The 14,317-nt window shown below is 42.9% G+C and overlaps 2 protein-coding genes across 5 annotated transcripts; both read left to right on the top strand.

The window, feature by feature from the left end:
* The first annotated feature begins 205 nt into the window (after positions 1-205).
* On the top strand, positions 206-7,612 carry LOC145879590 (chromobox protein homolog 3). 3 transcript variants are annotated; one of them, XM_082975833.1, is made up of 6 exons: positions 206-413; positions 918-1,123; positions 1,376-1,547; positions 4,997-5,145; positions 5,533-5,656; positions 6,223-7,612. In XM_082975833.1, exons 1-5 carry the CDS (start codon positions 261-263, stop codon positions 5,651-5,653), a joined length of 801 nt encoding a protein of 266 aa, XP_082831959.1. In that variant the 5' UTR covers positions 206-260; the 3' UTR covers positions 5,654-5,656; positions 6,223-7,612. The 3 variants fall into 3 exon arrangements, with proteins under 3 accessions (XP_082831959.1, XP_082831960.1, XP_082831958.1); XM_082975834.1 differs by having other exon boundaries at positions 5,000-5,145; positions 5,533-7,612; XM_082975832.1 differs by having other exon boundaries at positions 5,533-7,612.
* Positions 7,613-8,290: 678 nt separating this feature from the next.
* On the top strand, positions 8,291-13,755 carry LOC106599196 (uncharacterized). 2 transcript variants are annotated; one of them, XM_082975829.1, is made up of 6 exons: positions 8,291-8,461; positions 9,686-9,769; positions 9,961-10,061; positions 10,329-10,430; positions 10,748-10,966; positions 11,560-13,755. In XM_082975829.1, the coding sequence occupies exons 1-6, from the start codon at positions 8,429-8,431 to the stop codon at positions 12,887-12,889; spliced, it is 1,869 nt and encodes a 622-aa protein (XP_082831955.1). In that variant the 5' UTR covers positions 8,291-8,428; the 3' UTR covers positions 12,890-13,755. The 2 variants fall into 2 exon arrangements, with proteins under 2 accessions (XP_082831955.1, XP_082831956.1); XM_082975830.1 differs by having other exon boundaries at positions 8,296-8,461; positions 9,658-9,769.
* Positions 13,756-14,317: the final 562 nt, after the last annotated feature.

The raw sequence follows: 14,317 nt of genomic DNA, 5'->3' as shown, positions 1-14,317 counted from the left end.
ACAGCGTAGGCAACTTCTCTCCCTCATGCCCGTCGGCTATCAACAATCATCATTATAGCCGAGCGTATCGCCAAATCCTACTATTAAATGACACAGTAGTAAACCCAAGCGAATTCCCACTGTAGACAGAGCGGACAAGCGGATCGGTCTGTGATTGGCGGATGTCCCGTCGTCTCCTCCCGTTTTTTCTGACTTGACCTCTTCCCTTGGCAACCACTTCCTCCGAGCTCCCAACCCGGCCATCTTTATTTAACTCATTCATGAAAAGTTTTTGTAAAGACACTGGAACATTGTTGCATTTGGCTACGCATCTAACGAACCACTGGACACATTCCGTTGTTTTTGTATCAGCGTGCTCCAGCGTATGCTACATCGTAGCGTATTTCTGTCACCGCCAAAGTTGGACTGAAAGCGTACGTGTTTATTAGTAATAGCCTTCGATATGTAGCCTAGTCTACGTTAGCGTTAATCATACGATACATGAATGTACTGTTAAGTCTAGTTTGTGTATGTTTGTCAGTGACTGCAGTCCGCAGTGTTACAGCCTCTAGTCATTTCACCGGCGAGTCCGCAGTAAACATTTGTTTTGTAAATAGTAATAGTTGTGTACAGAACGCGCGTAGAACGGCGATGCGCTAGCCTATCCGTTTATTTCCCCTTGACCCGGGGCTGCTAGACGTTACAATGTAACCACATGGTGATGATAATAATGACGACGATATTCTGTCTGGACCTAGATATTGTGCTCGCGTTACATTGTAATAACGTTGCGTGAAAGATTTTACATAATATTTCTGATGAGGAGTGAATACAGTCATAGCCTCTTCACAATACACAATGAAATAGGCTACTACATTTTTCTGAATTATATTTTTCTGAGTTACACTTAACTTGAAGTATATATTTTCCCCCTGCAGGTTAGAATGAGAAAAAAGCAGAATGTGAAACAGAGAAAGGCAGAAACAATAACCGCAACAATAATAACACCAACACCATTAACAACAACAACACTATCAACAACAACACCACCAGTCGTCCAGGAGTTTGTGGTTGAGAAGATCATCCATCGAAGGGTCTCCAATGGAAGAGTAGAGTACTATCTGAAGTGGAAAGGATTCACTGAGTAAGGAGAGCATTTCAACACAGTTGAATAGACCATGGTGCCTCCCAAATGGCACCATATTCCCTAACGCACTACTCTTGAACATAATTACACACTAGTGCACTGTATAAGGAATAGGGGGCCATTTGGGACATATACAGTAGTATCCTAAACTAGTTAAAAATAGTTGTCTATGAATTCCATTCATGTCTTCAGTGGCTAATATTAAAATCTTGCTGTACATAGACACACTCACACTGTTTCTGCCTCTAGTGCTGACAACACCTGGGAACCGGAGGACAACTTGGTCTGTCCTGAACTGATAGAAGAGTTCCTGAGAAACCTCTGTTTGTCTGGAGAGAATCAGGTTGAGGAAGAGAACCTACAGTCGGTGGAACCAGAGCTAGTCCCCAAAGAGGAACTGGCAGAACAGGAGACTGAGATTGTGAGTGGCTGAGATCTGGGATGACGGAGGGACTGAGATCTGGGATGACGGAGGGACTGAGATCTGGGATGACGGAGGGACTGAGATCTGGGATGACAGAGTGACTGAGATCTAGGATGACGGAGTGGCTGAGATCTGGGATGACGGAGTGACTGAGATCTGGGATGACGGAGTGACTGAGATCTGGGATGACGGAGTGGCTGAGATCTGGGATGACGGAGTGGCTGAGATCTGGGATGACGGAGTGGCTGAGATCTGGGATGACAGAGTGACTGAGATCTAGGATGACGGAGTGGCTGAGATCTGGGATGACGGAGTGACTGAGATCTGGGATGACAGAGTGACAGATCTGAGATGACGGAGTGACTGAGATCTGGGATGACGGAGTGACTGAGGTCTGGGATGACGGAGTGACAGATCTGAGATGACGGAGTGACTGAGATCTGGGATGACGGAGTGACTGAGATCTGGGATGACGGAGTGACTGAGATCTGGGATGACGGAGTGACTGAGATCTGGGATGACAGACAGGTCGGCTACATCAGATCCTTGTTTATTAATGTCAATAGAAGACTGGTCTGTAGATCAGTGTGTTTATTAATGTCAATAGAAGACTGGTCTGTAGATCAGTGTGTTTATTAATGTCAATAGAAGACTGGTCTGTAGATCAGTGTGTTTATTAATGTCAGTAGAAGACTGGTCTGTAGATCAGTGTGTTTATTAATGTCAATAGAAGACTGGTCTGTAGATCCGTGTGTTTATTAATGTCAATAGAAGACTGGTCTGTAGATCAGTGTGTTTATTAATGTCAATAGAAGACTGGTCTGTAGATCAGTGTGTTTATTAATGTCAATAGAAGACTGGTCTGTAGATCAGTGTGTTTATTAATGTCAATAGAAGACTGGTCTGTAGATCAGTGTGTTTATTAATGTCAATAGAAGACTGGTCTGTAGATCAGTGTGTTTATTAATGTCAATAGAAGACTGGTCTGTAGATCAGTGTGTTTATTAATGTCAATAGAAGACTGGTCTGTAGATCAGTGTGTTTATTAATGTCAATAGAAGACTGGTCTGTAGATCAGTGTGTTTATTAATGTCAATAGAAGACTGGTCTGTAGATCAGTGTGTTTATTAATGTCAATAGAAGACTGGTCTGTAGATCAGTGTGTTTATTAATGTCAGTAGAAGACTGGTCTGTAGATCAGTGTGTTTATTAATGTCAATAGAAGACTGGTCTGTAGATCAGTGTGTTTATTAATGTCAATAGAAGACTGGTCTGTAGATCAGTGTGTTTATTAATGTCAATAGAAGACTGGTCTGTAGATCAGTGTGTTTATTAATGTCAATAGAAGACTGGTCTGTAGATCAGTGTGTTTATTAATGTCAATAGAAGACTGGTCTGTAGATCAGTGTGTTTATTAATGTCAGTAGAAGACTGGTCTGTAGATCAGTGTGTTTATTAATGTCAGTAGAAGACTGGTCTGTAGATCAGTGTGTTTATTAATGTCAATAGAAGACTGGTCTGTAGATCAGTGTGTTTATTAATGTCAATAGAAGACTGGTCTGTAGATCAGTGTGTTTATTAATGTCAATAGAAGACTGGTCTGTAGATCAGTGTGTTTATTAATGTCAATAGAAGACTGGTCTGTAGATCAGTGTGTTTATTAATGTCAGTAGAAGACTGGTCTGTAGATCAGTGTGTTTATTAATATCAATAGAAGACTGGTCTGTAGATCAGTGTGTTTATTAATGTCAATAGAAGACTGGTCTGTAGATCAGTGTGTTTATTAATGTCAATAGAAGACTGGTCTGTAGATCAGTGTGTTTATTAATGTCAATAGAAGACTGGTCTGTAGATCAGTGTGTTTATTAATGTCAGTAGAAGACTGGTCTGTAGATCAGTGTGTTTATTAATGTCAATAGAAGACTGGTCTGTAGATCAGTGTGTTTATTAATGTCAGTAGAAGACTGGTCTGTAGATCAGTGTGTTTATTAATGTCAATAGAAGACTGGTCTGTAGATCAGTGTGTTTATTAATGTCAATAGAAGACTGGTCTGTAGATCAGTGTGTTTATTAATGTCAATAGAAGACTGGTCTGTAGATCAGTGTGTTTATTAATGTCAATAGAAGACTGGTCTGTAGATCAGTGTGTTTATTAATGTCAGTAGAAGACTGGTCTGTAGATCAGTGTGTTTATTAATGTCAATAGAAGACTGGTCTGTAGATCAGTGTGTTTATTAATGTCAGTAGAAGACTGGTCTGTAGATCAGTGTGTTTATTAATGTCAGTAGAAGACTGGTCTGTAGATCAGTGTGTGTATGTAGGTCTATTACTATATGATCATGGAATAGAATAAGAATTTGTTATATTATGATAAAAGCTCCACAGTAATGTGGAACAGTTACCTCAGCAGACTGATATAGGAATAGAACCAGGAAGGAGGCATTCTAATTCCAGAATGATATCCAGACATTCTGCTCCAGATATACACATGTTTCATTGTTCCCTTGGAGTCAATGTTTCCACTTTCCATGCCTGGCACTGAGCTTCCACATAGTACTATAGAGTGATTCAACAACCCTTTGACTAAATTACAAACAAAATGTCTATAACACCTGAGCAAAACATCTTTGTTCAGCATGTACAGTGTCGCTTATCTCTATTAAATATGGAGACGGGGAGAGTCGTTGAGTCGTTGCCTTGATTATAATGCTCCTCTAACTCATCACAACAGGAGATCTCTCTGACTGGTCTGTTGTGTTCTAATGCTCCTCTAACTCATCACAACAGGAGATCTCTCTGACTGGTCTGTTGTGTTCTAATGCTCCTCTAACTCATCACAACAGGAGATCTCTCTGACTGGTCTGTTGTGTTCTAATGCTCCTCTAACTCATCACAACAGGAGATCTCTCTGACTGGTCTGTTGTGTTCTAATGCTCCTCTAACTCATCACAACAGGAGATCTCTCTGACTGGTCTGTTGTGTTCTAATGCTCCTCTAACTCATCACAACAGGAGATCTCTCTGACTGGTCTGTTGTGTTCTAATGCTCCTCTAACTCATCACAACAGGAGATCTCTCTGACTGGTCTGTTGTGTTCTAATGCTCCTCTAACTCATCACAACAGGAGATCTCTCTGACTGGTCTGTTGTGTTCTAATGCTCCTCTAACTCATCACAACAGGAGATCTCTCTGACTGGTCTGTTGTGTTCTAATGCTCCTCTAACTCATCACAACAGGAGATCTCTCTGACTGGTCTGTTGTGTTCTAATGCTCCTCTAACTCATCACAACAGGAGATCTCTCTGACTGGTCTGTTGTGTTCTAATGCTCCTCTAACTCATCACAACAGGAGATCTCTCTGACTGGTCTGTTGTGTTCTAATGCTCCTCTAACTCATCACAACAGGAGATCTCTCTGACTGGTCAGCTGTGTTGTGTTGTCCTCCCAGCAGGTGTACAGTGAGCAGAGACATAATGACCTCCAGGAACCAGCTGACCGGGAGTCAGATTCTCCCACTGCCCTCACGTGCCCCCTGGAAGCTGAACGCATCATCGGCTCCACAGACAGACATGGAGAACTCATGTTCCTCATCAAATGGTACAGTTAATCGCTTCCATACTGCCACAACAGACTGCAACTAACACCAACATTCCAAGGTTGGCAGATGTTGTCCGTTGTTTTTAGAATAAAAACTCTCTGTCACACAACTGGTTCCTCTTGTCTTCCTGACTGTATGCCAGGCAGCAACAGACTAGCTACATTCCTCAAACATACTAGTCATTTCTGGTAAAGACTTTTGATTGTGCAACAGCACCAAAGTAGTTATAATGATGTGCTCTGACAAACAGAAAGACGTGGACTTTACCCCCCTGTTGTAGTCTCCCTCTCTCTTTACATGTGTAAAGATATTATCTATGTAATAATATGTCATAGGGACGGTATAATGATTGTAATCATGGCTTGTATCCCTGTGTGTCTGTACAGGAAGAACCGTGACGAGGTGGCCCTGCTGTCAGCCAGGGAGGCCAGCGCCAGGTATCCTGAGGTGGTTGTAGCCTTTTACGAGGACAAACTCACCTGGCACTCTGGGGACGAGGACCAGTGAAGGGTGTGTGTGTGTGTCGTAGAGTGTGTGTGTGCATGTGAGTACACAAGTATGGATGTGAACTGACAAGCATCTGTAGGCATCTCATAGGTTAATTTGTCCTCCAGCGGACCAAGGTCCTCCTTCAGCTGACATTAAAGTCACAGTGTGTGAAACCATGTCCTGCTGCAGGTAGACTGAGTCATGGTGGCAGGTGTAAAAGCCCTCTACGGGGTTGGCTGGGCCTCTTCCTGCTTCCTGTGGTGCTGGGTGAGGTCACAATGCCTTTAGGGATGTAGTGCAGCGTGTGGTGGAGTTCAGAACCATTCATAGAGACGTCTATCTCTCTCTGTGGCTCTGATTGAGTTGAAACTAATGAAATGATGGCAGACAGCCGGTTCACACTGATGAATGCTCCCCCAGTCTATTGTAGAACATTTCAACCCCAGCTCTTTGTCGAAGCCTGACGAAGTGTGCGAGTATCTCTGGATTACATGCCTTTGTTGTTTGTGATCCAGCACTTAAAGTGACTGGATGTGTGTACACTACGTTTGAAGAGTTGGAACTAACCCTTAGCATTCCTTTCCCAGTGTCTTCATGTACTGCAGCAGACTGAATCACTGTGGACACTGTGTTCTGTTTGACTTTGACTACTGATACTGTGGTCGTAGAAGCCCATGTGATTGTATTGGAGTTTAGTACTAGATTTAGTTTGTTGTATCTTCTGGCTCTGGGGCACCTTGGCCACGAGGCTCTCCCTCCGGCTCTCCCTCCGGCTCTCCCACTGTGAGATGTCTGTTGTTTTATTAACTATAGTAATATTGTATAGTATTGGGTTCACTGTGAGATGTCTGTTGTTTTATTAACTATAGTAATATTGTATAGTAATGGGTTCACTGTGAGATGTCTGTTTTATTAACTATAGTAATATTGTATAGTATTGGGTTCACTGTGAGATGTCTGTTGTTTTATTAACTATAGTAATATTGTATAGTAATGGGTTCACTGTGAGATGTCTGTTTTATTAACTATAGTAATATTGTATAGTATTGGGTTCACTGCGCGTTACTCAGTAGATAACTACTGGCCACCTAATATGATATCTGCCCCATTTACTTTTTGCCACAATCCTTGAAATTGTACTTTTTTTGTGTGTGTGAATCATAGTTGATAAATGTGTTACGTTTAGTTTACTGACAAATGTAGAAAAGTGTTGAATGATAGTAGACGGTATGCTGTTTAATGTAGAACATGATAGTAGACGGTATGCTGTTTAATGTAGAACATGATAGTAGACGGTATGCTGTTTAATGTAGAACATGATAGTAGACAGTATGCTGTTTAATGTAGAACATGATAGTAGACGGTATGCTGTTTAATGTAGAACATGATAGTAGACGGTATGCTGTTTAATGTAGAACATGATAGTAGACGGTATGCTGGTTAATGTAGAACATGATAGTAGACGGTATGCTGTTTAATCTAGAACATAACCAAGGGTTTTATAAGTGACCATGGGGATTTGATGAGTTACTCTGATCAAAATGTGACGTCATATGAAAAAAGTATATCTGATGTGATTATGTTAATTCTATCCAGTCACTGATTGTTCTCAGCTACTCTTAACCAAATATTTATCCACCAACCTATATTTGTTACTGATAAATCATTGTTTTGTTAAGGGTCCCAGAGTTATATATGTTCAGGACAAACTCTAGTCCCTACACAAAAATGACTGACACTGTATTCATTGTGCACCTCTCCCATGACTGGAATGTTATGGGACAATGTCTGTATCCCAAACGGTACCCTACTTCCTTTGTAGTGCACTATATAGGGAATGGTCTGCCATTTGAGACTGCCATTCTGTTGAACCTTTAGTTCTGAGCTGCCTCTGACTGACTAAGTTAGTGTACCTGTTGACCTTTGATCTGTGAAGTGTCTGTGAATAAAGCTAGCTGTCACCCTGTGAACCTTTAATGTTCTGTTTCTCACATTATTCACATTAACAAAGACTCAATGACAACAGAGTAAAACAATCACGCTTTGGGACAGTTGTACAAAGACTGCATTTATAAATTATATTCTTCAAGAATTAATGATAATATATCATTCATTGAATGACCATTGTACAGCAGCAAATATTGTTGATTGTACCTTAACAAGATGGTACCTTATAAGCTACAGTAACACCTTGTTCAGTAGATTTGATGACCAGAGAAAGAGATACAGCCATAGAGACATGACAGTTGTATTTGTACTATGTTGATACACACCAACACACCTGTGACTTCCAGGTGTGCTCAAGTACTCTGAAATGGGATTCAAACGAGGAAGCTCAGCAGAACGAGCATTGCAGTGTCACATATAAACACACAGTGACATTGCAATTGTCATCCAGGTCAGGAGGTAAAGACAGTGTTGGTTACTACACACTGTTTTACTAGAGAACAGAGCAGTGGTTCTATCATGGTCATTGTAGTTACTATCCTGATCCTAGGGTTGTATAGTGTTTTATTAGGTACTTCCAGGTCAGACGGTCCAACAGAACAACAACAAATACAGACAGAACGTCTCCGTTACCTTATATGGTACACAATAAGATGTTTTATATCAGAGGTTTATGGAAGCAGCACAAGGTGTCCCTCAATCCTCTCTCCTGTGACTGTTTGGATACCTTCAGACCTGTTTGTCCATAATAAAGAGGACAAGGATCAGCTGTTCTCTCAGAGTGTAACGTTCATTCATTCCCCAGTCCGCTGTGGATGTGATCTGATCGGGATCTGAACTTGAAGAATGAGAGAAGTGATTAACAACCTTGTGTTCCAGGTACGACTGGAGTCTTTTATCAATCAATTCCATGGGAAGTATATGTGTGTCTGAGGTTTTAGATATCGTTTTCAGTGTATCATGTAATAGTACTGTGGGTAATGTTGCCCAGTGAGGGTTGGTGTGGGGGTCTCTTCCTGCTTCAGTAGGTTGAACTAGCTGGATAGTACTGTGGGGGTCTCTTCCTGCTTCAGTAGGTTGAACTAGCTGGATAGTACTGTGGGGGTCTCTTCCTGCTTCAGTAGGTTGAACTAGCTGGATAGTACTGTGGGGGTCTCTTCCTGCTTCAGTAGGTTGAACTAGCTGGATAGTACTGTGGGGGTCTCTTCCTGCTTCAGTAGGTTGAACTAGCTGGATAGTACTGTGGGGGTCTCTTCCTGCTTCAGTAGGTTGAACTAGCTGGATAGTACTGTGGGTAATGTTGCCCAGTGAGGGTTGGTGTGGGGGTCTCTTCCTGTTTCAGTAGGTTGAACTAGCTGGATAGTACTGTGGGGGTCTCTTCCTGCTTCAGTAGGTTGAACTAGCTGGATAGTACTGTGGGTAATGTTGCCCAGTGAGGGTTGGTGTGGGGGTCTCTTCCTGCTTCAGTAGGTTGAACTAGCTGGATAGTACTGTGGGTAGAAATCTACAGATCTAAAGATGTTTCATTCCTCCTGAAAACATACTGTAAATCACAAATCAGATGGTGTAAGAGAGAGAGATCAGCACTACTTCTGCTTTCACTCTGCGGTACAGTAAATAAACTGGACCAACCTGTAAAAGGCACAGGGTTTTCTGATAAACAGATGTAGGATCTTCATTTGAGCTAGTTTTCTACAGCAGGAAAATAATCCTGCAGAACAGGAAATGTGAATTATTATGTGGATTATAATGAATGGACAGTTTTGTAGGGATTGATAAATTTGTTGTTAGGGCAAATCAAGTCTGACATTTCAAATAGGAAATTGCTAAATTTAGAAGCCTTTTTAAAACTCAAATACACTACACGTTTGCATTTCCTGCTGTGGAGGACAATGCTCAGCAACAAAAGAATGATCAAATTAAGATCCTACATGTCTAGAGTTGGAGTGAGTCAATGATTGCACTTCCTGTATTTCTGCCCTGTAAAACTTCCATCTTTGCCTCAGACCGTCCATTCTCACTTCTCATCCACAGTTTAGTTAAGTGTGGCTCAGTCTCTCTCCTTACCTCCTCAGTCTCTCTCCTCTCCTCTCCATGGAGCAGTTTATCAGTGTCTGGGTTCGGGATCCTCGGATTCAGAAGAATGACTTCTGGCATGCCCACATGGACTATGAAATCTGTATACATGTAAGTATGATGTCCTGAGACAATGGGGGAAAACAAAGGGGATGTGGCTGACGTGCAAACCAATATTTCATTTCCGAATTGGTTCAATTTAGGTTAAGGCTATGGTTAAGGTAAGGGTCCGTTTTAGTTTTCTCCACCTGTTCATACGGATGATGGAATATCAGTGTTAAACTGCTGTTGTCTCTCCTCAGACCAACAGTCTCTGCTTCACTAAGAAGATCTCCTGTGTGAGGAGAAGGTACCGTGAGTTCGTATGGCTCCGGCAGAAACTACAGACAAACTCCCTACTCATGTGGGTATTCATAGGAGGATGGCATACTCTATATGTATAGCATATTGACCTAAGATAGCTGGGGACACATTTAATAAATGTACATAATGAAAATACTTCCACATGTCTTGTGTCTTTAACTAGTGGTTGTTAAAAAAGGTGCCAATTATTTTAGATTCTTTAAGAATCAATGACTATATATAATTAATTAAACAGTCCAGAAAATGGATGTACCAATCCCAGATTGACCCTTTAAGTGTGTTTTGATTTGATTGTCTCCATTTCCAGGGTCCAGCTACCTGAACTACCACCTAAGAACCCTTTCTTTAGCCTGAACAATGCCCAGCAGATCACAGAGAGGATGAAGGGTCTCCAGAAGTTCCTTCAACTGTGAGTCCTCCTAACAAACATTACAAAAATAACAAGAAAAATAGTTGTAAAAAAATACTAGAAAAACAACAGTTATACTCAAGGGTTAAAGGCCTACTAAACATTTGTTACACATTGGCATATGCCTCCTCGTTGCTGCACTAGGTTGTGCTTCCTGTGTTTTTCAGGCTGTAGTGAACAATACACGCTGTAATAGGTTCTATTTGACTAATGTTAAACAAATCAACATACCCATGAATATCCATTTGCATTTATGGGTCTGTTGGTATAGTACCAGAGTTCCATTTTCTAATATGCCCATTGGTATTTCATGCCAGGACCCTGGAGAGTAATCTGCTTCTGTCAGACAGCTGTCTGCACCTCTTCCTGCAGTCGGAGCTGGGGGTGTCCCAGATAGAGGCCTGCGCCTCAGGGAGAACCCATTACTCTGTGTCCCAGGCCGTGCTGCGCTGCGGCTGCAAACTGCAACGCTTCCACTCCCAGGAGGACCTGTTAGAGACCAGCCGCAAGGAGTCCTGTGACTCCGACTCTGTTAGGTAGGTAAGCCTCACAAGCACACACACACACACACACACACACACACACACACACACACACACACACACACACACACACACACACACACACACACACACACACAACACACACACACATATTAGCACACACACACACACACACACACACACACACACACACACACACACACACACACACACACACACACACACACACACACACACACACACACACATACAATGTATGTAAAAGTCAAACCTAACAGAAAGGGCGACATTATATGATGTCCAGTGCAGTTGAATTGGAATTCTCTGTCCAGTGCAGTTGAATTGGAATTCTCTGTCCAGTGCAGTTGAATTGGAATTCTCTGTCCAGTGCAGTTGAATTGGAATTCTCTGTCCAGTGCAGTTGAATTGGGTTTTTCTGTCCAGTGCAGTTGAATTGGATTTTTCTGTCCAGTGCAGTTGAATTGGAATTCTCTGTCCAGTGCAGTTGAATTGGAATTCTCTGTCCAGTGCAGTTGAATTGGAATTCTCTGTCCAGTGCAGTTGAATTGGAATTCTCTGTCCAGGGCAGTTGAATTTAATTGTACAGTATGTGTCTCTTTTTTCAGTGGGTTTGTAGAGCCGGAACCCAGCAGCAAAGATGGAACTGCTTCCTCACCCCCAGAGACCCTAGCTCTGTCTCTACCTGATAGGACCAGACCTAACCCCGACCAGGAAGAAACCCTAGCTCTGTCTCTACCTGATAGGACCAGACCTAACCCCGACCAGGAAGAGACCCTAGCTCTGTCTCTACCTGATAGGACCAGACCTAACCCCAGCCAGGAAGAGACCCTAGCTCTGTCTCTACCTGATAGGACCAGACCTAACCCCGACCAGGAAGAGACCCTAGCTCTGTCTCTACCTGATAGGACCAGACCTAACCCTGACCAGGAAGAAACCCTAGCTCTGTCTCTACCTGATAGGACCAGACCTAACCCCGACCAGGAAGAAACCCTAGCTCTGTCTCTACCTGATAGGACCAGACCTAACCCCGACCAGGAAGAAACCCTAGCTCTGTCTCTGCCTGATAGGACCAGATCTAACCCCGACCAGGAAGAGACCCTAGCTCTGTCTCTACCTGATAGGACCAGACCTAACCCCGACCAGGAAGAAACCCTAGCTCTGTCTCTGCCTGATAGGACCAGACCTAACCCTGACCAGGAAGAAACCCTAGCTCTGTCTCTACCTGATAGGACCAGACCTAACCACAACCAGGAAGAGACCCTAGCTCTGTCTCTACCTGATAGGACCAGACCTAACCCCGACCAGGAAGAAACCCTAGCTCTGTCTCTACCTGATAGGACCAGACCTAACCCCAGCCAGGAAGAAACCCTAGCTCTGTCTCTACCTGATAGGACCAGACCTAACCCCGACCAGGAAGAGACCCTAGCTCTGTCTCTACCTGATAGGACCAGACCTAACCCCGACCAGGAAGAGACCCTAGCTCTGTCTCTACCTGATAGGACCAGATCTAACCCCGACCAGGAAGAAACCCTAGCTCTGTCTCTACCTGATAGGACCAGACCTTACCCCAGCCAGGAAGAGACCCTAGCTCTGTCTCTACCTGATAGGACCAGACCTAACCCCGACCAGGAAGAAACCCTAGCTCTGTCTCTACCTGATAGGACCAGACCTTACCCCAGCCAGGAAGAGACCCTAGCTCTGTCTCTACCTGATAGGACCAGACCTAACCCCGACCAGGAAGAAACCCTAGCTCTGTCTCTGCCTGATAGGACCAGACCTAACCACAACCAGGAAGAGACCCTAGCTCTGTCTCTACCTGATAGGACCAGACCTAACCCCGACCAGGAAGAAACCCTAGCTCTGTCTCTGCCTGATAAGACTAGACCTAACCCCAACCAGGAAGAAGACACTCTCAGCATGTCTGTCTCTCCATAGGAACATCACCGCCAACCAGGACACGGTAACTTACAATATTCTGCATCCCAAATGTCACCCGATAGGGCTCTGGTCCAAAGTAGTGCACTATGTAGGGAATAGGGTGCTATTTGGGACACTGTGTTTGCTCTCATTTCATCTTAAAATAAGGCTTCCACACAGCTTTTAAAATAAGGCTTCCACACAGCTTTTAAAATAAGGCTTCCACACAGCTTTTAAAATAAGGCTTCCACACAGCTTTTGAAATAAGTCTTCCACACAGCTTTTGAAATAAGGCTTCCACACAGCTTTTGAAATAAGGCTTCCACACAGCTTTTGAAATAAGGCTTCCACACAGCTTTTAAAATAAGGCTTCCACACAGCCTTTGAAATAAGGCTTCCACACAGCTTTTAAAATAAGGCTTCCACACAGCTTTTAAAATAAGGCTTCCACACAGCTTTTAAAATAAGGCTTCCACACAGCTTTTAAAATAAGGCTTCCACACAGCTTTTAAAATAAGGCTTCCACACAGCCTTTGAAATAAGGCTTCCACACAGCTTTTAAAATAAGGCTTCCACACAGCTTTTAAAATAAGGCTTCCACACAGCTTTTAAAATAAGGCTTCCACACAGCTTTTAAAATAAGGCTTCCACACAGCTTTTTGTCATCCATTTCAACTACTGTCACCATAACTACCTTGTCTTTCTGCCATCAAAACTGTTTTTTTACTTCTATTCTTTTCCAGAGATGATGATGAGGGAATATATGTGTTTATGTCTGTGTAGTTTTGTGAATATTTGTAAAGTCCAGAAATCTGAAATCTGTAAATATTAGGATCCCTTCATACATACACTGTAAATAAAGTCAGTTCTAATGGTTTTTTTAATACTGTTCCTGATTGTGGTTATAAAGGAAGGGAATGTTATCGATTTTAAAACACTTATCCTGTTCTTGTCAAGAGGAAACTCCATTTTGGGTTTGATAAACAGTTGGCCTACATCTGCCCAGTAGAGGGCAGTATTGTTGTATTCAACCATCCACATCACTACATTCATTGGTCACGTTCTACCACTTTATATGTCAACATAATATTGGAAATGACATAGAACAATGAATCGCCGTGACAACAGGCAAAACAATGATTAATATCTTAGTACTTAAGACTTACTGGCCTTAACCACCAGTAGTAGGAACCATTTTAGGGCATTGTATAGGACACTGTGAGGCTTCTATAATAGGGTCTCTGAGGAGACAGCTTCTACCTATAGGACAGCTCTACTGTCAGGAGGGGACTGGGGTTTCTCCCACAGGATCCCCCATGGACCCACTCCTGTCTGACAGGGGTCAGAGGTTAGGGAGGTAGCCCGTCCCTGGGACCCACTCCTGTCTGACAGGGGTCAGAGGTTAGGGAGGTAGCCCGTCCCTGGGACCCACTCCTGTCTGACAGG

The sequence above is a fragment of the Salmo salar genome, chromosome 05, assembly GCF_965601325.2.
Source record: "Salmo salar chromosome 05, fSalSal1, whole genome shotgun sequence".
Taxonomy (NCBI): Eukaryota; Metazoa; Chordata; class Actinopteri; order Salmoniformes; family Salmonidae; genus Salmo; species Salmo salar.
The sequence above is the reverse complement of the archived record's forward strand: the minus strand, read 5'-3'. Positions and strand labels throughout refer to the sequence as shown.